This window comes from Mytilus edulis, chromosome 5 (genome assembly GCF_963676685.1).
Source record: "Mytilus edulis chromosome 5, xbMytEdul2.2, whole genome shotgun sequence".
Classification (NCBI taxonomy): domain Eukaryota; kingdom Metazoa; phylum Mollusca; class Bivalvia; order Mytilida; family Mytilidae; genus Mytilus; species Mytilus edulis.
Window position 1 is genome coordinate 2,381,308 of NC_092348.1, and position 24,043 is coordinate 2,405,350.

A 24,043-nucleotide genomic window follows, 5' to 3' on the forward strand; every position below is an offset into this window, starting at 1 on the left:
AAAAATACAGTTCTGAGACTATTTACGGTCAATAGAATATTTCTAAAACTCAGAATGGTTTAAAAAAAAACCTGCATGTATGTTTTTGTTTGGTTTTGTTTTGATAATGCGGAAGACATTTCTAACGGAAGTTCACAGCCGATAGTCCAAACTTAATGAATAAATAAGCGCTCCCTCTTTTTTCGTTACGGCAAGTTACGTCAAGTTAGGGCGATTTTCGTTCGTTCGTAAGATGTTGAGAAACCTCTAGTAGGAGAAACTGTTCATAATTTACTTGTTCCGCGATGAAATTATGTGCCTCAGTATGATAAACAGATAATGTTTCACATGTTCTGCGTTGACATTATGTGCCTCAGCAGAATGAACAGTTACATTTTACATATTCCGAGATGAAATAATGTGCCTCAGTACTAAGGATTCACTTTTTCTGCGTTGCAATTATGTGCCTCAGTAGAATAAACAGTTAATGTTTCACATGTTCTGCGTTGCAATCATGTGCCTCAGTAGGATAATTAGTTAATGTATCACATGTTCCGCGTTGCAATTATGTGTCTTAGTAGGATGAACAGTTAATGTTTCACATGTTCTGCGATGACATTATATGCCTCAGAAGAATAAACAGTTAAATTTTACATATTCCGAGATAAAATAATGTGCCTCAGTACTAAGGATTCACATTTTCCGCGATGCAATTATGTGTCTTAGTAGGATAAACAGATAATGTATCACATGTTCTGTGATGACATTATGTGCCTCAGCAGAATAAACAGTTAAGTTTTACATATTCCGAGATGAAATAATGTGCCTCAGTACTAAGGATTCATATTGTCTGCGTTGCAATTATGTGTCTCAGTAGAATAAACAGTTGATGTATCACATGTTCCGCGATGAAATTAGTTGCCTCTGTAGGATAAACAGTTAATATTTTACATGTTCTGTGTTGAAATTATGTGTCTCATTAGGATTAACAAGGAATGTATCACATGTTCCACGTTCCAATTATGTGTCTCAAGAATAAACAGTTGATGTATCACATGTTCCGCGATGAAATTATGTGCCTCAAAAGAATAGACCGTTAAATATGTACATGTTCCGTGTTGAAATTATGTGTCTCATTAGGATTAACAAGGAATGTATCACATGTTCCGCGTTGCAATTATGTGTCTCAGTAGAATAAACAGTTGATGTATCACATGTTCCGCGATGAAATCAGTTGCCTCTGTAGAATAAACAGTTAATACTTTACTTGTTCCGCGATGAAATTATGTGCCTCAGAAGAATAGACCGTCAAATATTTACATGTTCCGCAATGAATGTATGTGCCTCAGTAGGATAAACAGTTAATGTTTCACATGTTCTGCGTTGCAATAATATGTCTTAGTAGGATGAACAGTGAATGTTTTACATGTTCGGCGATGAAATTATGTGCCTCAGAAGAAAAAACAGTTAAATTTAACATGTTCCGCGATGACATTATGTGCCTCAGTAGGATAAACAGTTTATATTCTACTTGTTCCGCGATGAAATTATGTGCCTCAGTAGGTTAAACAGTTAGTGTTTCACATGTTCCACGTTAAAATTATGTGTCTCAGTAGGATAAACAGTTAATGTTTCACATGTTCCACGATGGAAATATGTGCCTCAGTAAGATATACAGTTAGTATTTTACATGTTCTGCGATGACATTATGTGCCTCAGTAGGATAGACAGTTAATGTTTCATATGTTCCACGATGACATAAAGTGCCTCAGTAGGATAAACAGTAAATGTTTTACATGTTCCGCAATAAACTTATGTGCCTCAGTATGATAAACAGTTAATGTATCACATGTTTCGCGATGAACTGATGTGCCTCAATAAGATAAACAGTTTATTTTGCACATGTTCCGCGATAAACGTAAGTGTTTTAGTAGGGTACGTAAATAGTTAATGTTCCACATGTTCCGCGGAGAACTTAAGTGCTTTAATATGGTAATGTTTTCAGCTCTTCAACTTTATACTTGTTGAGGCTTTCTAACTATTTTGATCCTAGCGTCTCGTCTGAGTGTTATGGAGACGAAACGCGCGTCTGGCGTATTAAATTATAAGCCTGGTACCTTTAATAACTAATTTGAAATTCATAATAAGTGGTTTATGTTACATTTGCTTTCGTGTTCAATATGGTATTTCGTGCAATGTTATTTCAATGTCTGTGTATCTCTATCGATAAAACTTATTTTTTTGTCCAAGAAAAACTATATTTTCATTTTCAACTTTTGGTACTGATTATTGGTAGAAAATCTTTAATGTATAAATTAGTTTATATTCGAGTATTTCGAAGAGTTTGACAGGAGATATTTTCCATTCACTATTTTTACAAGAGTAATCGTTATAAAAACTAGTATTCAATAATAGATAAATTTCAATTGATATATAAAAATGAAGTAAGCATTGAGTCATCTGAATGGACAAACAATGCAGTAAATGAAAGTTTAAAATAATGTGTGTTCAAGATTTGGAGGAGGATCTTATATGTCAGCTTAAAGGAACTGTCAAAACTTCGGCATGTAACTATTTGTCAGTTTCAACGATAAAACATTGCACTAAACAGTTTCTTATCTGGCCGAATTTAACGTTGAACTAGCTGGTATCAATCCTCACAACATGGCATATTTACATGATTCTCTTCCTGAATGATAAGTAATGTCTAAAAGGAAGTATTCCAAGTAAACTATGAACTTTCAACTATATAAGGTCTCGATTTAGATAGTAATTTTATAATTGATACTTGAAGGATGGTTTGCAAATTTGTTGTCATCCTTATTCAAATATCTACCGTTGCGGGGCAAATTGCGTCAAAATACCAAATTTCTAGAGGTAAGATTTGAAACATTACATTCCAGATATATTGAAATAAGTTTCGTGTTTTCTGACAAATTGTTGATTAATATAAAAAGATGTTGATGTGTACGTCAAAAAGACAATATTCTATCATCTTAAAGTAACATCCATATACTAGAAAACTTATCTTTTTCTAATATATATATAACATTCAGTAAAAGAGGCTTCACTGGGATACGGAACCACTAAGTGACGTCTGTACAATATAATGTATGACTGACATTTATAATCGAATATCATTTCTTTCAATATTAACATACCAATTGAAAAGCGAATACTTTTTGTGAATAGACGTGCTCTCATTTAAAGACAGACTGTTGAATTATATTTTTATTTCTGTAACTGATTAGTTATAAAGTTTGGTTTATTTATTCATCGCCGAAATAAAATTAAAGATTTTTAGATCCTTACATGATTCTCATATTGATCAAATAGAGATATTGAAATTTAATTATCTTATATAATAATGCAATTATATTAATTTTGAAGCTTTAGAGTTCAGTTTAAAAAAAATGTTCTTTAACTAAACTGGGGGAAATAATATCTTTTGAGGTGATTTGTAGTTAATATGTGTTTTTGTTGTTGTTGTTTATTAAATTGATTTCTCTAAATTCCTATATGATAAGTTATTAAAAATACCAGGATTGTAATTTAGTCCATCAGACGCGCGTTTCGTCTACATAAGACTCATCAGTGACACTCAGATCAAAATAGTTATAAAGCCAAACAAGAACAAAGTTAAAGAGCATTGAGGACCCAAAATTCCCAAAAGTTGTGCCAAATACGGCTTAGGTAATCTATTCCCGGGATGAGAAAATTACCTAGGTTTCATGGTAACACACAATAGTTATATTAATATTCTTTTTATCAGGTAACAACAGCCAAAAAACTCACTGAAATTGTTTTACCTTACTTAGAAATAAATCTATTTGTATATAAGTGCCAGATAAAGCTGGTAAATTAGAATTGATAGAACATAAAAGAAAAGAATAGAATTGTTATCTGATTAGTTGTAAAAGTATAAAGTAAGACCTTAGACCCTGCTAGGCGTGAACTCATTAAAAGATCACACCAGGTCAAAGAGTAAAATATTTTAAATAGCATTCATGTAAAATTGAAACATTCTGAAAAACTTAAATTCGGAAGGCTTTTTGATTTCACTAGATAATTGAAAATAAGGCTCCTAAAATTTACTAGCGTAAAACAATTCAAACAGGAAAACAACGGTTTTATCCATCTAACAAAAACAACAACATTATGTATCTGTCACAATATCCAGTACAGACATTGCTATCTGGAAGAAACAGCATTTTCATCAAGAAGAATATAATGCCAAACAATGATCTTACCTCGAAGCCTTATTTGATATCAACTATACATCACACATTCTCAAATTTTGTTACCTAGAATAGTTGGTGATTTATTCTAAAGGAATCATTACATAGTTTTTAATGTGTGTTTCTATGCCGTTATACAAATATGTCAACATTCAACCTTTTCCCAACAGATATATCCACCATATCACCATATCCGACAACCGGACCAGATTACAAATTTCTACTGGGAAAATTACAAACACAAAATCATGGGCAGACATCCCAATCTGGAAGGGAACGAAGATTGTCACCATATAAACCATTCCCCCCTGATCTACTGCCAACATTAGGTCCATATTTGACTCCAGGACCAGGCTACACATATCCTACTGGCAGAAACCGACTAACACAATATCCAGGTCAGACATATCCACCACCGTACATGACACCAGGACCAGGATACACATATCCACCAGGGAAAGTACCAACACAATATCCAGGTCAGACATATCCACCAGGTCTGGCTCCTACTTTGTCACCATATAAACCATTCCCACCTGATCTACTGCCAACATTAGGTCCATATTTGACCCCAGGACCAGGCTACACATATCCTCCGGGAAAGGACCCAACTCAGTATCCAGGACAAACCTACCAACCTGGAAAGGAGCCAACTTTATCACCATACAAACCTTTCCCACCATTGTTCTGGCCTGCTATATTTCCTTATCTGACACCAGGACCAGGTTATACAATACCACCAGGAAAGGTCCCCCCAACACTGTATCCAGGACAGATTCTACCAATACCAACACAGTATCCAGGACAGTTTCCTATGCTGTCACCATACATACCATTCCCACCAGGATATTTTCCAACAGCTTTATGGTACAGTACACCTGGACCAGGAGTAACGTATTTTCCTGGAAAAGTACCAACACAGTATCCAGGTCAGACATATCCACCAGGACAGGCTCCAACTGTGCCTCCATACAAACAATATCCATCAAATTACTGGCCGCTTGATTGGTTTTTCTATAAACCATTCCCACCTGATCTAAGGCCAACATTAGGTCCATATTTGACTCCAGGACCAGGCTACACATATCCTCCCGGGAAAGTACCAACTCAGTATCCAGGCCAAACATATCCACCAGGTCTGGCTCCAACATTGTCACCATATAAACCATTCCCACCTGATCTACTGCCAACATATTTGACTCCAGGACCAGGCTACACATATCCTCCCGGGAAAGTACCACCAACCAGTTTTCCAGGAGAAATACCAACTCTTCCTCCATACCAACCATTCCCTAAAGGACTAGAACCAACAATGTCACCATACCGAACACCTGGACCAGGCTATACATATCCACCAGGCAGAGTTCCCACACAGTATCCAGGCCAAACGTTTGCACCTGGTAAAGCACCAACATTGAGACCGTACCTTCCCTTCCCATTAGGATTGGGACCAACACCTGGATCAACGAATGCTCCAACCAAGAAGCCTTATTTAATGATAACTACAGCCATACCTGGTATCAGCACTCACCAAAGTTTTGGGGTACACGGATGTATGTATTTTAGAATAGATTATCTACTTATATTACCCCTAAGTATGTTTTATAGGTATTATTTCATAGTTTTTCAATGAGATAATACTATGATATTGTTCTAGTTCTGTAATCTCAAAAGATGATTTAATTATAGTTTTGATTTATTTTATTTCAAAAAGAACAATGTAAGTGGAACAAAAACAATTATGGGTCACAGTACAGCCTTCAACAATGGAAAAGTTTCATACCGTATAGTCGACTATAAAAGGTCCCAACATGAAAATATAAAACAATTTTAACGAGAAAACTAACGGCCTAAAAAAAAAAACAATTTACGAAAAACAAATACGGTAGATATGATACCACTGAACTACATGCTCCTGACTTGAGACAGACACATAGAGAATAAGCCGGATTAAACAATTTTGTGAGTCCTGGACCCTTTCGCTAATCGTGAACAGTGGCATAAGAACACCACAAGAACAAACTGTAAAAATTAGTCGCAATTAGATTAACTTAAAAGATCGGTACGACGCTCTAAAAACATGTAACAACTAACATAAAACAATATACAAAGAAAAATAATATCTTCAGTTTATAAAAAGCAGATCTTAATCAAAATAACATTTTTCTTTGAAATAAACTAGTTTTTGTATGTTATGTAAATGCAATACCAAGAGAGTGTGAACTTGTGTGCATGCGTGTGTGATTGTACTTTTCAAATTTTCGTTTTAACGTTGATATTCATATAATATTATAGTATATTTACAATATTTTAAAATAGTCAATTATTTCATATTTGTTTTATTCATCAAAACTGTAAACACCCTAGTCAGGTGGTGATGTAAAAGGATTTTCAAAGCTTGACTACTGAAAGAAAAGCAAAAGAAACAAACATATGTTATGCATGCTTAAAAGATAGTTCAAAAGCTATAATCTAATCATGTTCTCTCAGACTTAAGTATCAATCAGTACACATCAAACGGATTTAGTGTAAAGAAGTCCAAACAGTCTGAAAAATATTAGTAAATGGTATTGACAAAATGTAGAATAATGATACTGTATACAATACATAGCAATATGAATTTTGTTTTGTTATAATGTTTCGAAACAAATGTTAGTACCGATAAAAACAATTTTTAAATGATATTTTAAGAATAATTTTTATTCATAGGATTTAAAATGAATTAGGACACGAAAACAAGTTATTCATAGTTTATATTACTCCGTTTCCTCGAAATACCAACTTCAACAAACTATTATATAAAATAGCATACACATGTTACAATGATATGGAACAAGAATAAATAGGTAACTACATAACAAAGAAAGAGGAGTAAAGAATTCTAATTTGAAAATAACGCAAATAATAAAAAAAAAAAAGAAGAAGAATAAAAGTATCAAAGAAATTAAGAAAAATAAAAGTAAAATCACAGTAATACCGAACTCTGATTAAAATTCAAACGGAAGGTCCCTAATCAAATGACAAAATCAAAAGCTTAAACACATCAAACGAATGGATGACAACCGTCAAATTCCAGACTTGATACAGGCATATTCTTATGTACAAAATACAATTAAATACTACACACATGTCCAGATGAAATGCAACAAGTGAATAACAGTTATACTTGTAAATCTCTTGAATCTTTGAGATCACTGCTAGTTTTTGGTGGGGTTCGTGTTGCTTATTCTTTAGTTTTCTATGTTGTGTCATGTGTAATATTGTGTGTCTGTCATGCATGTTAATATTATAGTGTGTAATATTAGATAAAAATCACAGAGCTCAGTCTGTGTTCCTTGTTATATAAAAGGTGTTTTGGTTAACTGGTGGTATAGACATAGGCTTCCATTGCGATCCACATCAGGTATCCCTGGCCACATGTTTTCCTTTTTGTAATATTGAGAATTGTTCGAAATAGGTAATAGTATACGTACAGGGATACAATGAACATTATACCCATATGTAAAAATTAAGATAATTCTAAATACATGTTCATAGAAAATTAAATTTATTTAAAAGGATAATAATGAGATAAACTGGAATGGTCCTGGACCCGACTGATATTCAATTATATGTTTATACGGTCATCTGTGGTGTGTGAATGTTAATGGAATCCTTCTCCGATTTCTGGACCACCATATTACTAGTGACAAAACCCGAATGTTCGATGATCTTTAATTTCTACCAATGATTGGCCGTAAATATGCTGACATTCCAATTTTCAATAACTGTTTCTCAAAATAACAGTAAAATACAAAAAAAAACTATATGTCCAATAACAGCTAACAAGAAAAAAGACAATAACAGCTAAAAGCAAATACATTTTCAGAATAACAGATAGCAAATAATTAAATTGCTCTATAGCAGCATATCAGTTAAACCCCTTGCCCCATCGTAAGTTGTAGTATCGTTGGCGTATATATCTCATCTCATTTTGATCACGAACATAGGCAGATTGTACCATTAACACTGTTTTTCTCAATTCCATATTTTGTTTGTTTTAAAGATTTTGGAAGCCATTGTTGAGATGACGCGCTGCCATAATATTTCAATCGTTCTTCAATTCAAAATTAATCATTACCATTATTTGTAAAATAAAAACATGCAGGATTCTCTATTCTTGAAACCTAAATGTGTAGGTCAATTATTATATATGTGAAAATAGGTTCAATATCAGCCCAAGAGCCGCATGGCTCGAGGGCTGACACTGACCGAGGGCTAATAATACATGCGATATGAAAAGTGACATGTTATAATCTTTTTATCATATACTTCAGCAATGCAAAAAAATAATAGATTCATATACTAGTATTTATCCTTTTACATGGTTCCCAAATAAAAGTTCAAAGAGTGAAAGTTCACGGACGTTGGACCCCAAATTTAGAATATTCGATATGAAATCTTTCTATCATATGCCTGAACAAAGAAGAAAAACATTTTAATATAGACGAATCGACGAAATAATAATTCAACAATATACAACTTTTTTTTAAAGTAACTTTCTAAACTATGTTTGAAACTGTTAAAAATACATTTATTTGATAATTTGTTTGTTTTTTTGGTTTGTTTTTTATTATTATTATTTTACACAAAATACTTTCTAGTATCCAAATAATTGTTTTGTACACTACTATGTAATGTTTTTCACAGAAAACGTAACATTGAGGTGTATTTTCCGGAATTTGCCGAGTATCACCGGAATGCCATGATGTCAAAATTTTATGAAAATTAAACGAGCCAAATTAATTTTAGTGATGGTGTTGGGTACCACCTTAAGTCTAAGTATATGATAAGTAACAACATCAAAAGATATGTTTGATTAACAAAAAAACCTAGGAGTACTCTTCAGAATCTAAATGGACTGTATATATATATATATATGGGTTGCATCAATGTTCGTACACCTGTTGAATAATCTACATTGTTTAGAAAGTTTTCACGACGATTTGGTGTACATTAAATATTTCAAAGAATGTATGAGATAAATGAACAGCACATTCTCTTTAAGCTGGGGTCACACATTCACGATGTTTACTGTCGTCCTTGACAGGACCATTCCCGATTAAAATTTATTAAAAGTCTGATCAAGATCCTATGAATCGTGGATGGAAATTAAACCTTTAATAAAAATTTGTAAAAAAAAAATTAATCACGACAACAATCAGATATTGTTCAGGAAGCGTCGATATTCAACCGTTTCCAAGCGAATTTATCCCGATAATCCCGTTCTAAATCCGCTTCTAATCCGATTTGTATCTTTCGCCAGGTAAAATTCGACCGAGTCTGTCACGATTGCGTCCCGATTCTACCGAATGTAACCCGACAGAGATCAGATAGTGACAAGGCAGTGAACCGACGCTGACGGAAGTTATCCGTTCGAAAACTGTCGGCATACTCGGGATGAGCAGGTACTGTCGGAACGTAATCCTATCACGGTCCTCTCTATCGCATTGCAAACGGCTTTGTCTGGTCTCAGTCGTATTGTATTCTGTAATTGTCGGGACTCTGACGTGGGTACCATTGACGAATTTAATACTAATAACGGGACTGTTTCGGAACGGTTTCGTCAAAAACGGTTCGCAATCGACAAGATCTGGATGCAATCTGGACTCAATCGGCAGAAAAACAGCAATGAAAAATTTCTCTAGATCATTCCAGTTCCACAGGACACCGTCCCGAATACTTTTAGTACACATAACATTGTTATGAATTCGATCCGATACAGCAGAATCTGTCACGACATAGGTACGATTGTAATCCGACTAGACAAAATCGGCTGATTTTCCCCGAATGTTACGGGACGCACCTAACTGTCGGGGTGCTTTGCCGAACTATTCGGACCCTTCCCGACCAGTAGGAATCTGTTACGAACTAAAACGACTGCGTTCAGACAATAATAGGACATTCCAGATAATTGAGGATACTAATCCGACTTTTTCACTTTTCGTGTTGTATCGCTGTCTGATCTCAAACGGGAGCAATAAACGACAATGTGTGAACCCCGCATTATATATATGTATTTGTTTATTTTCGTTGCCACATAAAAGTAAGATTAATTGATATTAATTATCACCTTCATAAAATGTTCTTTTAAAATTCGGTAAGTGTGATTTAACGATGTTAAAAATTCATTAATTGCAAAAGATCACAAAATCAAATCAACAAAAACAAAGACGTACAGACGTTACGCGCGATGTTTGTACCTCATTGAAAAATCGGTGTAGTTGACATAATGCAAGTCCAAAATATTTTATTTGGTGATATCATATTCGTTGCTATTGTAGGCATTTTGAACAAAAATGTTGTTTTTTTAAATAAAAAAGAAAAATATTTGTTGAAACTATGTTTTATGCTGCATGCGACAAGCTTCAGTTTCGAAAAACCGCTATTTTTAGGCTGTCCCGCGTAACATATTTCATTTATTGTAACCACTAAACTGTGATTTTCTTCTAAACTATTTAATATTTTGAGAAACGTTTTTTTCCATTATTTAACACAGAGGTTCCTTCATTTTTTATTCATTTTTTATGACGTTCTGATGACGTCATAGAAAAAAAAAGTGTTCCATCCTACAAGGGCAAATCTGTCCCACGGGAGAAAATAAATTGGTATTCCAGATTTGAGAATCAAAAACATTTATCTAAAAAGAAAAAGGTTAGTATTCGTATTTACTACATGAATGTTATTTTGCTTAATTTTATGAATTTAAAAACAAATATCCTGAAAAATGATATATGGTAATTTATGAGAGATTTATCAAAGGCTTACAAGGTTGTCGCACCGCCATTTTTTGACGTAAAAACGAACTCAACTCAAATTTACGTCAATTGTTTGCTTATCAGAGCTCTTATAATGGTAGAATTTTATTATTTTTCAAAATGTTGTTTTTCTTAATTTTTCAAAAATCTAAAGTACATCAATTTTCGATAAGTAGTTAAAACGCGTCGTCGATTTTGCGGAGTCTTACAAGAATGTCGCACATGCTTAAAACCAACGTTTCAGTCGAAGTTTTGGTTTGAACGTTACGAAATATTCGCGACGTTATGTTACGCTTACATGTACGAACATCGCGCGTAACGTCACAACATTTCAATCCTTGTGTCTATAATGAGTTTAAGAAATTACGAATACTATTTTATTGAAATTAGTTACTAAACATTCAGAAATCATTTGAAAGACGAGAATGTGTCTCCCTCGTGTATACCTTTGATTTGTTGTCTTGATTTAAACTTGTGTCAGAATTCAACGTTTGTTTATTAGTTTATTAAAGAAAAGTCAGCCGCAGAAGACTGCGTAGCAGGAGCATATTATACACAATATAAATCAGAACATATTTCATAATACATACAGTATACATTTTTAAATTATACATCTTCAGAGATAAATCTTTGTTTATTGCAATTTCAAATCAGACAAGCATCTTTTCTATCTTTTGAATAAAAATTGACAGCTTAGACAGCACATTATTATTACAATATTTAAGCATGCCCAGTACTTTAGTAACATTTGGATATTTTAAATAATATGGAGGTATGAACTTCCCCCTTAAATCTTTAACTTTATAATTGGTACATAAAATTGAGAATGGAAATGGGGAATGTGTCAAAGAGACAACAACCCGACCAAATAAAAAAACAACAGCAGAAGGTCACCAACAGGTCTTCAATGTAGCGTGAAATTCCCGCACCCGGAGGCGTCCTTCAGCTGGCCCCTAAACAAATATATACTAGTTCAGTGATAATGAACGCCATAATAATTTCCAAATTGTACACAAGAAATTAAAATTAAAATAATACATATATAGTGGTACACATCCCCAAGACCAGCTTTACAAAGTGTACAAATTCTCTCATTTCGTGGTACATTTCTCCATCTTCCTGTTTCAATGGGAATCTTTGTATTACATACCCTTAATTTACATGTGCTAGGTATTGTATTTTCAATTATTTATTGGCCTCCGTAATCTCCGAAGAGACATTGATTGTCGAAATGCACATAAGGCGTAGTTTTCTTTTTATCAATTAATATTGTATTTTCCATGCATAATCCATACAACATCTGACAATTTTGCACAATCATATTGTTGACCTTGACTGTTTATCGAATTGTATTATATATTTATGACGTGGGTCGGTATTTATACATCCCGCCATTGTGCTATGGTCAATTTTAAGTGCTTGTCTTTCATTTTATCTATTTACTTTGTCTATATGTCGTTTTGTGATTCTTTGTTGAAACATTGTTTCTATTTTATTTTTATAGTGATTAAGGTTAAATTACAATGTTGACTACTGTTCCCCAGTTTTTGACGTTTTTAACTACATTGTCTGTTTGGTTTTTTTTTTGCCCACACATTGTTGTCAATGTAATGGATTTTTTTTTTTGCGACTGTCATACAAGTGAGAGGTTTAGTTAACTATAAAACCCGGTTTATTCAACAATTTTCTACATAAGGTAATTATTGTACCATGTCAGGAAAATGACAGTTGTTTTCCATTCGTTAGATCTGTTGCTGATTTTACCATTTGATAAGGGACTTCCTTAGAGTTCGGCATTTTGTTTTATAACAAATTGTCCGACCTTGTCATGCGTACAGAAAGGAATTTACAATATGCATTGCAGTAAACGATTACCCTGTCAATGCGCTCTGTCTTGCTCTTTTAGGGAGTTCATGCGAATCCCTCTGTAATTTACCTTGATTTGTCTCTACATAATAGATATACATGATTTAAGAAGTTCATGTGATTCCCTCTGTTTTTTACCTTGATTTGTATCTACATAATCGATATACATGATTTAAAGAGTTCATTCGAATCCCTCTGGTTTTTACCTTGATATGTCTCTACATAATCGATATACAGGATTTTAGGAGTTCATGTGATTCTCTCTGTTTTTTACCTTGATTTGTCTCTACTTAATCGATATACATGTTTTAAGGAGTTCATGTGATTCCTTCTGTTTTACCTTGACTTGTCTCTACATAATCCATATACATGATTTTAGGGGTTCATGCAATTCCCTCTGACTTCAACCTTGATTTGTCTCTACATTAATAGATATATATGATTTAAGGAGTTTATGCGATTCCCTCTGTTTTTTACCTTGACTTGTCTCTACATAATCGATATACATGATTTTAGGAGTTCGTGCAATTCCCTCTGTTTTTTACCTTGATTTGTCTCTACGTAATCGATATACATAATTTTAGGAGTTCATGCAATTCCCTTTGTTTTTTACCTTGATTTGTCTCTACATAATCGATATATATGATTTTAGGAGTTCATGCAATGCCCTCTGTATTTTACCCTGGTTTGTCTCTACATAATCCATATACATGATTTTAGAGGTTCATGCATTTCCTTCTGTTTTTTAGCTTGACTTGTCTCTATATAATAGATATACACGATTTTAGGAGTTCATGCAATTCCCTCTGTTTTTTTTACCTTGATTTGTCTCTACATAATCGATATATATGATTTAAGGAGTTCATGTGACTCCCTCTGTTTTTTTTACCCTGATTTGTCTCTAAATAATCGATATACATGATTTAAGGAGTCCATGTGTTTCCCTTTGTTTTTCCTTGATTTGTCTCTACATTATTGATATGCATGATTTTAGGAGTTCATGTGATTCCCTCTGGGTTTTTCTTACCTTGATTTGTCTCTACATAATCGATATACATGATTTTATTAGTTCATGTGATTCCTTCTGTTTTTACCTTGATTTGTCTCTATATAATAGATATACATGATTTTAGGAGTTCATGCAATTACCTCTGTTTTTACCTTGATTTATCTGCACATAATAGATATACATGAATTTAGGAGTTCGTGCAATTCCCACTATTTTTACCTTGATTTATCTCTACATAATCGATATACATGATTTTAGGAGTTCATGTGATTCCCTCTGTTTATACCTTGATTTGTCTCTACATAATCGATATATATGATTTTAGGAGTTCATTCAATTCCCTCTGTTTTTTACCTTGATTTGTCTCTACATAATCAATATACATGATTTAAGGAGTTCATGCGATTCCCTCTGGTTTTTTACCTTGATTTGTCTATACATAAGAAATATACATGATTTAAGGAGTTCATGCAATTCCTTCTGTTTTTTACCTTGATTTGACTCTACATAACGGATATACATGATTTAAGGAGTTCGTGCAATTCCCTCTTTTGTGACCCTGATTTGTCTCTTCATAATTGATATACACGATTTTAGGTGTTCATGTGATTCCCTCTGTTTTTTACCTTGACTTATCTCTACATAATCGATATACATGATTTTATGAGTTCATGCACTTCATTCTGTTTTTACCTTGATTTGTCTCTACATAATCGATATACATGATTTAGGGAGTTCACGTGATTCCCTCTGTTTTTTACCTTGATTTGTCTCTACATATTAGATATACATGATTTTAGGTGTTCATGTGATTCCCTCTGTTTTTACTTTGATTTGTCTCAACATAATAGATATACATGATTTTCGGATTTCATGCAATTCTCTCTGTTTTTTACCTTCAATTGTCTCTACATTATCAATATACATGATTTAAGGAGTTCATGCGAGACCCTCTGTTTTTTTTACCTTGATTTGTCTCTACATAATCGATATACATGATTTAAGGAGTTCATGCGATTCCCTCTGTTTTTTACCTTGATTTGTCTCTACATAATCGATATACATGATTAATAGAGATCATGTGATTCTCTCTGGGTTTTATACCTTGATTTGTCTGTACATGATCGATATACATATTTTAAGAAGTTCAAGCAATTCCCTCTGTTTTTTACCTTGATTTGTCTCTTCATAATAGATATACATGATTTAAGGAGTTAATTCGATTCTCTCTGGGTTTTTTTACCCTGATTTGTCTCAACATAATCGATATACATGATTTAAGGAGTTTATGTTATTCCCTCAGGGTTTTTTTACCTTGATTTGTCTCTACATAATCGATATACATGATTTAAGGAATTCATGCGATTCTGTGGGTTTTTTTTACCATTGATTTGTCTCTACATAATAGATATACATGATTTAAGGAGTACATGTGATTCCCTCTGGATTTTTTTTACCTTGATTTGTCTCTTCATAATAGATATACATGATTTAAGGAGTTCATGCGATTCCCTCTGGGTTTTTTTACCTTGATTTGTCTCTACATAATCGATATACATGATTTAAGGAGTTAATGCGATTCCCTCTGTTTTTTACCTTCACTTGTATCTACATATTCGATATACATGATTTAAGGAGTTCATGTGATTCCCTCTGTTTTTTACCTTCACTTGTCTCTACATAATCGATATACATGATTTAAGGAGTTCATGCGATTCTCTCTGGATTTTTTAACCTTGATTTGTCTCTACATAATAGATATACATGATTTAAGGAGTTCATGTAATTCCCTCTGTTTTTTACCTTGATTTGTCACTACATAATAGCTATATATGATTTAAGTAGTTCATGTGATTTTCTCTGGGGTTTTTGTACCTTGATTTGTCTCTATATAATCTATATTCATGAATTGAGAAGTTCGTGTGATTCCCTCTGTTTTCACCTTCACTTGTATCTACATAATCGATATACATGATTTTAGGAGTTCATGCATTTTCCTCTGTTTTTTAACCTTGATTTGTCTCTACATAATAGATATACATGATTTAAGGACTTCGTGTTATTCCCTCTGTTTTACCTTGATTTGTCTCTACATGATCAATATACATGATTTGAGAAGTTCGTGTGATTCCCTCTGTTTTTACCTTGATTTGTCTCTATATAATAGATATACATGATTTTAGGTGTTCATGCGATTCCCTCTGTTTTTACCTTGATTTGTCTCTACATGATCAATATACATGATTTGAGAAGTTCGTGTGATTCCCTCTGTTTTTATCTTGATTTGTCTCTATATAATCGATATACAGGATTTAAGGAGTTCATGCGATTCCCTCTGTTTTTTTCCTTGATTTGTCTCTATATAATAGATATACTTGATTTGGACATCAGTAATCTACTGCTGCAATATTCTTAAACTTCAAAATTGATTTTAAATTTCATTTTGCATTTTATTTAAGCGCAATTGGTGACTCTTATATAGACGAAACGTACTTCTGAGGCTACGAATTTACCTCATGGTATATTTTACAGTTTATACAAGGGTAATATGTTCACAAAGAACAAAATGTATGTTTTCATATAGATATAGCAAGATTTGGTATGAGTGCCAATGATACAACTCTCCATCCCAGTAACAATTTATAAATGTATACCATTATAGGTCAAGATATGGTCTACAACAAGGAGCATTGGCTCTCACCGAACAGCAAGCTATAAAGGGCCCCAAAAATCACCAGTGTAAAACCATTCAAACGTGAAAACCAACGGTCTAATCTATATAAAAACGAGAAACGAGAAACACTTATGAACTACATAAACAGACGACAACCGCTGTACATCAGATTCCTGACTTAGAACAGGTGCAAACATTTGAAAAAATTGGGGTGCAATATCAGGGAGACAATATCTTCCTAATATAAGTAAAATGCTCACAGTACATTCTTCAGCTATGAACTACACAGCAGAGAAAAGAGTGAAGAATTAGGTCAAATACTAGTAAATCTTATGCTATAGATACATCAGTCAAAAGAAGTATCCTAAATGTCAGATAAATATATTTCAGATAAAGTGTCAACAGAATCTTCCCTGATATTGCCGTCATATGAAACATTCCAACCAGATCTTCCCTTTACGGCTTTTTTTAAACCGCTAGGTCCATATACACGTATGACTTTAAAACCCGGGACAGTAACATCGCTGTATACAGAATTAGGTCGACCGCCAACAGTAGGTTCAGTTCTAAATTTGACTCCTAAACAAGAGCACATTACTCCAAACAGAAAAGTGCTAACTGAGTATCTAGTAACCTTCCCTCCCTCAGGAAAAGAACCATCAATGCAAACATATAAACCATTCCCCCCAGATCTAGATCTAACCTTGTTGCCAACAGTTATTCCATATGCGACTCCAGGAGGGAACATGTATCGAATAGAAAAAGTACCAACACCGTATCCAGTAACCCTAACATCCCCTCCACCAGGAAAAGATCCAGCAGTTGGTTACACATATTCCCAACCTGATTTTGTGCCAACATTTCGTCAATATGCGACTCCAGGAATATTGAACCTTTATCCAAAAGAAAAAGTACCAACTCCGTACCCAGTAGTCGTAACCTCCACTCCTCCCGGAAAAGAACCATCAATGCAAACATATAAACCATTCCACCCAGATTTGTTGCCAACATCAGCTGCATATTGGACCCCAGCAATAGAATACACTTATCCACCACCTAAGAAGAAGCCGACTTATTACAGAGCTAATGTAAAATCTACCACCAAACCTGCTATCATCACTGGCCAAGGAGGAAATGGAAAGACTAATGTAAAATCTACCACCAAACCTGCTATCATCAGTGGCCAAGGAGGAAATGGAAAGACTAATGTAAAATCTACCACCAAACCTGCTATCATCACTGGCCAAGGAGGAAATCGAAAGACTAATGTAAAATCTACCACCAAACCTGCTATCATCACTGGCCAAGGAGGAAATGGAGGTATATATTTTATATTTTTGTCCCTAATTATATTACCTTAAACAATTCTTATTTTTATAAAGAACTGATTTTATTGTTTTTCGATGCGATACATGTATGATACCATTTCAGTCTTGATACCTAAAATAATACATTTATGATATTTTTTAATAATGCAAAGTTTACAAGAACACCAAGCAATAAAAAAGTGATAAATAATAACAGTTCTATGGGTAAGTTGTTTGTACAAACAATGATCGTTTAATCGCAGAAAGCATTTTACTAACCATTCAAGTTGGTTCTAGTCTTATGGATGTAGTGTTCTGTAGGAAGATCTGCATCTTTTTGTCATTCATCTGAATTATTTTTACCTGATTTTGTTGGTATCTTTTCCTACAAACTATTATCCTGTAACAGAACTCGGTTTCTTGTTAACGTTACTTCGTAAATCTTACTGATTATTAACTTGTCAATGAATTTAGCCTCAAATTGAAAGATTAATACTTATATTATCATGTCTTCTACCTGATATGGTTCTTCAACAGACTTGACGGGAAGAGCTGAAAATAGTCTATGGTAATCCAAAGTTAAAAGGTCCAAATGATGCTGAAACAAATATTATAATATATCATAGTCTTCGTTTGTAAATTTTCTTTTTATTTCGGTTTAACTCATATTTCAATTTATAACAGGCAATTACTTTTAGAATAGGATACTAGTAGCGAAAAAGCTCTCTTGTTTACAGAATTATATAAAGATCGATAATGTGATGCAAGTATGTGCTTTTCTGACATTAAAACAGACTATTTGTGGATATTCACGTGCATCTTACATACCTAATGATCTTACTGCAGACCCATTGCATCCATTTCATCATCTTTGTAAAATTCTTGAATAAGAGTTAAACTTCGAAATCATTTGAATTTAGAATAAAAATGCGTTTTTTTATGAAAATGGAAATTGGAGAATAGCACAGGTTTTTAGTTTCTTGTTGTTTCTCAGTATTATTGTTGCTTATTATAAGAATCGACAGAAATAAAAGAAGAAACACATTATCGCATTGAATTATGATACCAGTTATTAAATAGGCAGGTAAATACAGGGCAGATACATAACTGACAGAGTTCTGATAAAAAAAAATATTGCTGTTTATTATAAATCAGGTATGTAAAAAAGCTAATTTCACATATCTTTTTTTTCAGCAATGAAAACGTCAACAAAACATCAACTAAATGACCGATTAATTATATGGAAATAAAACCAAAATATGTATATTTTTATCTTAGAAAAGATTAACAAAATGTCAACGTTTTATGATATATAAAATGATAAATTCTGTTTTAAAGGTTTTAAAGGTGTATGTATCTTCGCGAGTGTGTCCTACAAACAAGGCCAGCAATGGTATGACTCGTGTAGCTCTATCTGTGTTTGTGAAGATGCGTCTACGGGATCTTACAAATGTCAACCCAGGTAATTTTTATAATCCTGGTACCTTTGATAAGTATTATGACTTAGAGGTTTGAAGGATTTATTTCCTTATTTTTTTATAAATCATATTTTCAGGCAACAGTAGTATACCGCTGTTCAAAAGTCATACATCAGAGAAAACAAATCCTGGTTACAAACCTAAATCGAGGGGCACACATCAACTATATGACGAAAACAACGAAAGAACAGAAAAACTAAAGTGCTACAAAAAAAACAAACGACATTGTTCATGTATCCTATTTCAAAGTAAAAAATATTTTTTAGTTTATTTTTTTCCATCACTGAAATGTGAAAATTCTGTTAAAAAAATCTGCAGCATTCTGTTCAACGGTAATATCTATCAATTCATTTTACAAAATCACCAGGTACAAATAAAAAGAATAGAGTTGCGCTTCCAATGGTGTCCTACATCTCAAAGTCACTTTGAGGTCTTCAACAAGCAGCAGAAACTCTAAGCTAATCAATTTTGAAACCAACTTTGTAAGATTTAATGAGATTCTTAAACAAGTTTTGATAGATGTCCATAATGAAACTATATATATTAAACAAATCATCCGACTGAACGTATCGACAAATTGTAAACTGTTTTATTTAGTATCATATAGTTTATTAAAATAAAAAGGAGTAGGTCCGGTAAGGACCGATTTTGGCCTCAAATTTTAGGTTCATCTGACAAAAGATTTTGACCACTTTTTACACAATTAAGTGTCTATTTAATTTAGTTCAATAAGTCATGTGAAAGATTTTAACTGATTTAGTCATTAAAAACGACCCGATTCTATCTCAAATATGAAAAATCTAACAAATGTACCGACAAATTTCACTTTTTAGATAGTTTTTGTCAAAAATGAAAGTGGCCGCATCCGTGTTCATCCTCAACCTTTATATATGGTATGTATTATCATCAAATACAACTTAAATTTAAATATTAAGGATGAACACGAATGCGGCAACTTTCATTTTACACGGAGACCGTCTAAAATTTAAATAAAATGCTAGAATTGGGACGTTTTCATTAATTTTCATTGAGTATGTTTGTTTTGTTCATGCATCGTTGACAATGTAATGGAATTTGATGCGACTGTCATACAAGTGAGAGGTTTAGCTAGCTATAAAACCAGGTTCAATCCACCATTTTCTACATTAGAAAATGCCTGTACCAAGTCAGGAATATGACAGTTGTTATCCATTCGTTTGATGTGTTTGGACTTTTGATTTTGCCTTTTGATTTTTGATTTATCTTTTTGAATTTTCCTCGGAGTTCAGTATTTTTGTGTTTTTACTTTTTAGCATGACTTAATGGTGCTAGTACCCGATGTATGTCCATTGTATTGTCAAAAAAAGCCTATATCTATGTAGCAGAAGCATTTTACTGTCCAATGAATAACTTATAGTTTACATTTCAACAATTTTGTAAAACTGTTATATTTTGGGACCAAAAAGGGGTCTTACTGAACCTACTCCTTTACTGATCTTCTATTTGATATGAATTACAAATCAAGACAGAGGGACATTCAACTCAATAAGTCGAATATAAACTATCAACGCCATGGTTAAAAGAAAAAAGACAAACAAACAAACAATAGTACACAAAACAGAACATAGTAAACTAACACTGAACAATACGAATAGTGCATTCTAGGCTTTTTTCTAAAGTTTAGTTCGCACTAGTAAACGGGTTGATTTTTCTTTCATGTTTTGTTGTGGTCTAACAATTTTATTCTTTCTATCTATATACAACATTAGCACAACAGTAATGCTTTACAATTAAATGTCGATTTTTTTAATTCCATTTCAGGAGTTCTAGAAAAATAATTACCAAAAAGTTGCATTATGGTACCTGATGCTAAAACTTTCATTTTATTTCAGATGTTCAAAGAATGATTTACAATTTAATGTCGACGTTTTTAATTTCTTGTCAGGAGTTCGAAGAATGATGGTGTTCCAATAGGTTGCTTTATGGTACTTGATGCTAAAGATTTAATTTTATTTCAGATGTTCAAAGAATGATGGTGTACCAAAAGGTTGCTCTATGGTACCTGATCCCAAAGATCCACTGTGTTGTCAAATACCCGACTGTTCTTTTGCTTTACCAGATATATTCCCCACACCAAGCAATCGTATAACAAAGGTTCGAATATTGTTTACGTCTGTTCTAATGTTATGACCCCTTTGAATCACAAAAGGGGTTCATGTACAATCAAAAACTGACTCGAGTTTAAAATTCCATTCGAACTGCGGGAAAAAAATATTTTCTGCTAAATTTTGCACCTTCTCATAGTTTTAGTGTTGCGGCATCGGCAATCTCATTACATCTTTTTATCTTGATATAACTTATCGCTTTAAAGTCATTTTGGAATATCAAATTTAGATACTATTTTAACTTAAGGTGGTTTATAAATACTTGGAAATGTTCGGTGCGATTTTTATACCAGTACACTATTACAAAACGTTGATCCAACCTGGTGGTAATGACCGGGATAAATATCTATATATCTATATATATTCAACATAGAGGGCCTCGGACGCACGATATATGGAACATATATAAATACATATCGTGTGTCCGAAGTCCTCGATTTACCTTCATCAACTCAAAAATTTAAGAGCAAATGACATTCTTACATGTCTTACACGAATAAAGAAAAATGGAAATTATAATGATATATTCTTGGTTATTGACCGTTTGAGACAAACAAAACAATCCATCATGACATTAACCTAGTCACTATAAAGAATGTAAGGAACGAATGTAACATAATCAGCTGTCAGATACCTGTAGATTCATGCATTCACTCCCCAATAACCTACTTATACTTAAATATTATCATGAACAATTGCTTGTATGTATTATATGCTTGTTAATATGCTTTTATTTTTATGTTGATAGTTAGCACCAACAACATTAGATTGGTTTGCAGAACCCATCATTATCATCGCACTTTCAATATTGGCATCAGTTATGTTGATAGCAGGAATTGCTCTTATTGTGCAATATTTTCGCTTGAGGAAAAAACTGCCAAAAGCAACAACCTATTTACCTGCAGACAAACTGAAAGTTAAAAGAAATATTGAAAACTACGAGACAACAGACATGAAACACAAGTTAATTTTCATCGACGAGATATAATAAAGATAACTCATTATAATGTTTCGTTTCTTAATAAAATATACTGGTTACTTTTCATGTGCAGTGGAAAACGTCTCAATTCAGAATATGATGTGCAATTAAATTAAATATTTAATATCATATCTCTGTCTTCTGTGGAATTAAAGAATTTATAGTTAATCACATCAATCCATTTAGAATAAACAGAATACAAAAGCCTATGAAAATCAACTGAAATCCATACAGAGCGCGAACTGCGCTATGACAGTGTATGCGAGTTACATAACTTACTACATCCCCCGCACTACAAAATGCAAAAAGTCTGAAAAGACCAATTTTTGTCTGAGTTTGCATTATCTTTAAAAATTCTTAACATAGTATGAATTTTTCTAAAAGGTTCTTGATTTGTTTTCATAAACAAGTGTCATGACAGTTTTGTCTTAAAATTCATCGACACTTTCGGCATTACCTGATAAGAGTCTTGTTTAGTCTTGGCTGTCTTAAATTTGTCTCGATCAGTCTTGACATATTCTTGACATTCCTAATATTGTCTGAATATGTCTTGACATATTCTTGACAGTCTTAAAGCTGTCTGAATATATCTCGACAAATTCTTGACAGTCTTAAAGATGTCTTGACACGATCTCAACAGTATAAATTTAGACTGAAATATGTACAACACATTCTGCACTGTTTATGAATTTCTATTGCTGTTATATACTCATTTTTTAGTATCGGTAAAATAAACTTTGAAGAATCAAGGATTAATTTTGTATGGTACATGTAAGATACCCTTTGGTTCATTACAAGGCCGTAACTAGGCATCTTATTTTAGTGAGGCAAAATAATTTAGCCGAGCGAAGCGAGGCGAAAAATTTTTTTGAAGGGTATGAAATGAATGGTGGAAAATCCTGCATTCTAGGAATTTTTAGTGAGTTTGATAATGTTTTGAATTTGAACACTTTTTATATAATTTTTCATATTTTAAGACTTTTACGCACACCAAATTTTTAACAACTTTATTTAAATTTATATGTAAGATAATCATCCAGACATCAATGATTTGAGTCTGCTGCCAGAACATAGAACAAACATCGATTCAGTAGAGTTTGCTAAATTTTTCTATTGCCGGTTCAGTCAAATCGTTCCAGAATCATAATTTGGTATGCTGATATCCTTATCGCGATGAACATGGAGCATGGCAAGACCGCACAATCTCTCGCCACTCATGCATGCTCTTTTCCAAGTTTTCAATCGGTCAGTCAGGGCAGTCTGTGTTTCTAATGGTAGCACAATCATTATCATCAACACAATGATCAATGTCTTCTTCCAATTCCTTCTCCATCAGCAATTCGGTAGCAGCATCGGTAGTAACAGTTTTGTTTGCAAAAGGAATTAAGCTTTCCTGTAAGCACCATCATACAGTCGCAGTTACAAAATATTAAACTCGCTTTTATGCTGACAAAGAGTAGACAAATTAGGGATAGAATTAGATAAGATACATGTATATGATTCTATCTATAGAGTAAGTATATATGATATGGGTACAGGGGAATTGGAATGGAGTTTTTTATGTTTGCATGT

At 33.1% G+C, this 24,043-nt stretch overlaps 1 protein-coding gene across 1 annotated transcript; it reads left to right on the top strand.

Moving 5' to 3' along the window:
- The first annotated feature begins 2,736 nt into the window (after window positions 1-2,736).
- Window positions 2,737-22,602, top strand: LOC139522744 (uncharacterized). The gene is made up of 6 exons (XM_071316250.1): window positions 2,737-2,856; window positions 4,388-5,770; window positions 16,954-17,883; window positions 19,209-19,332; window positions 21,346-21,481; window positions 22,241-22,602. Exons 1-6 carry the CDS (start codon window positions 2,775-2,777, stop codon window positions 22,478-22,480), a joined length of 2,895 nt encoding a protein of 964 aa, XP_071172351.1. The 5' UTR covers window positions 2,737-2,774; the 3' UTR covers window positions 22,481-22,602.
- The last annotated feature ends 1,441 nt before the right edge of the window (window positions 22,603-24,043 follow it).

Excerpts from the sequence above, each read along its gene's own strand:
- LOC139522744 (XM_071316250.1), top strand. The coding sequence starts at position 2,775 with ATGGTTTGCAAATTTGTTGTCATCCTTATTCAAATATCTACCGTTGCG. Across the intron at positions 2,857-4,387 it reads AAAATACCAAATTTCTAGAG|ATATATCCACCATATCACCA; the intron begins GTAAGATTTGAA and ends TTTTCCCAACAG. Across the intron at positions 19,333-21,345 it reads TCTTACAAATGTCAACCCAG|ATGTTCAAAGAATGATGGTG; the intron begins GTAATTTTTATA and ends ATTTTATTTCAG.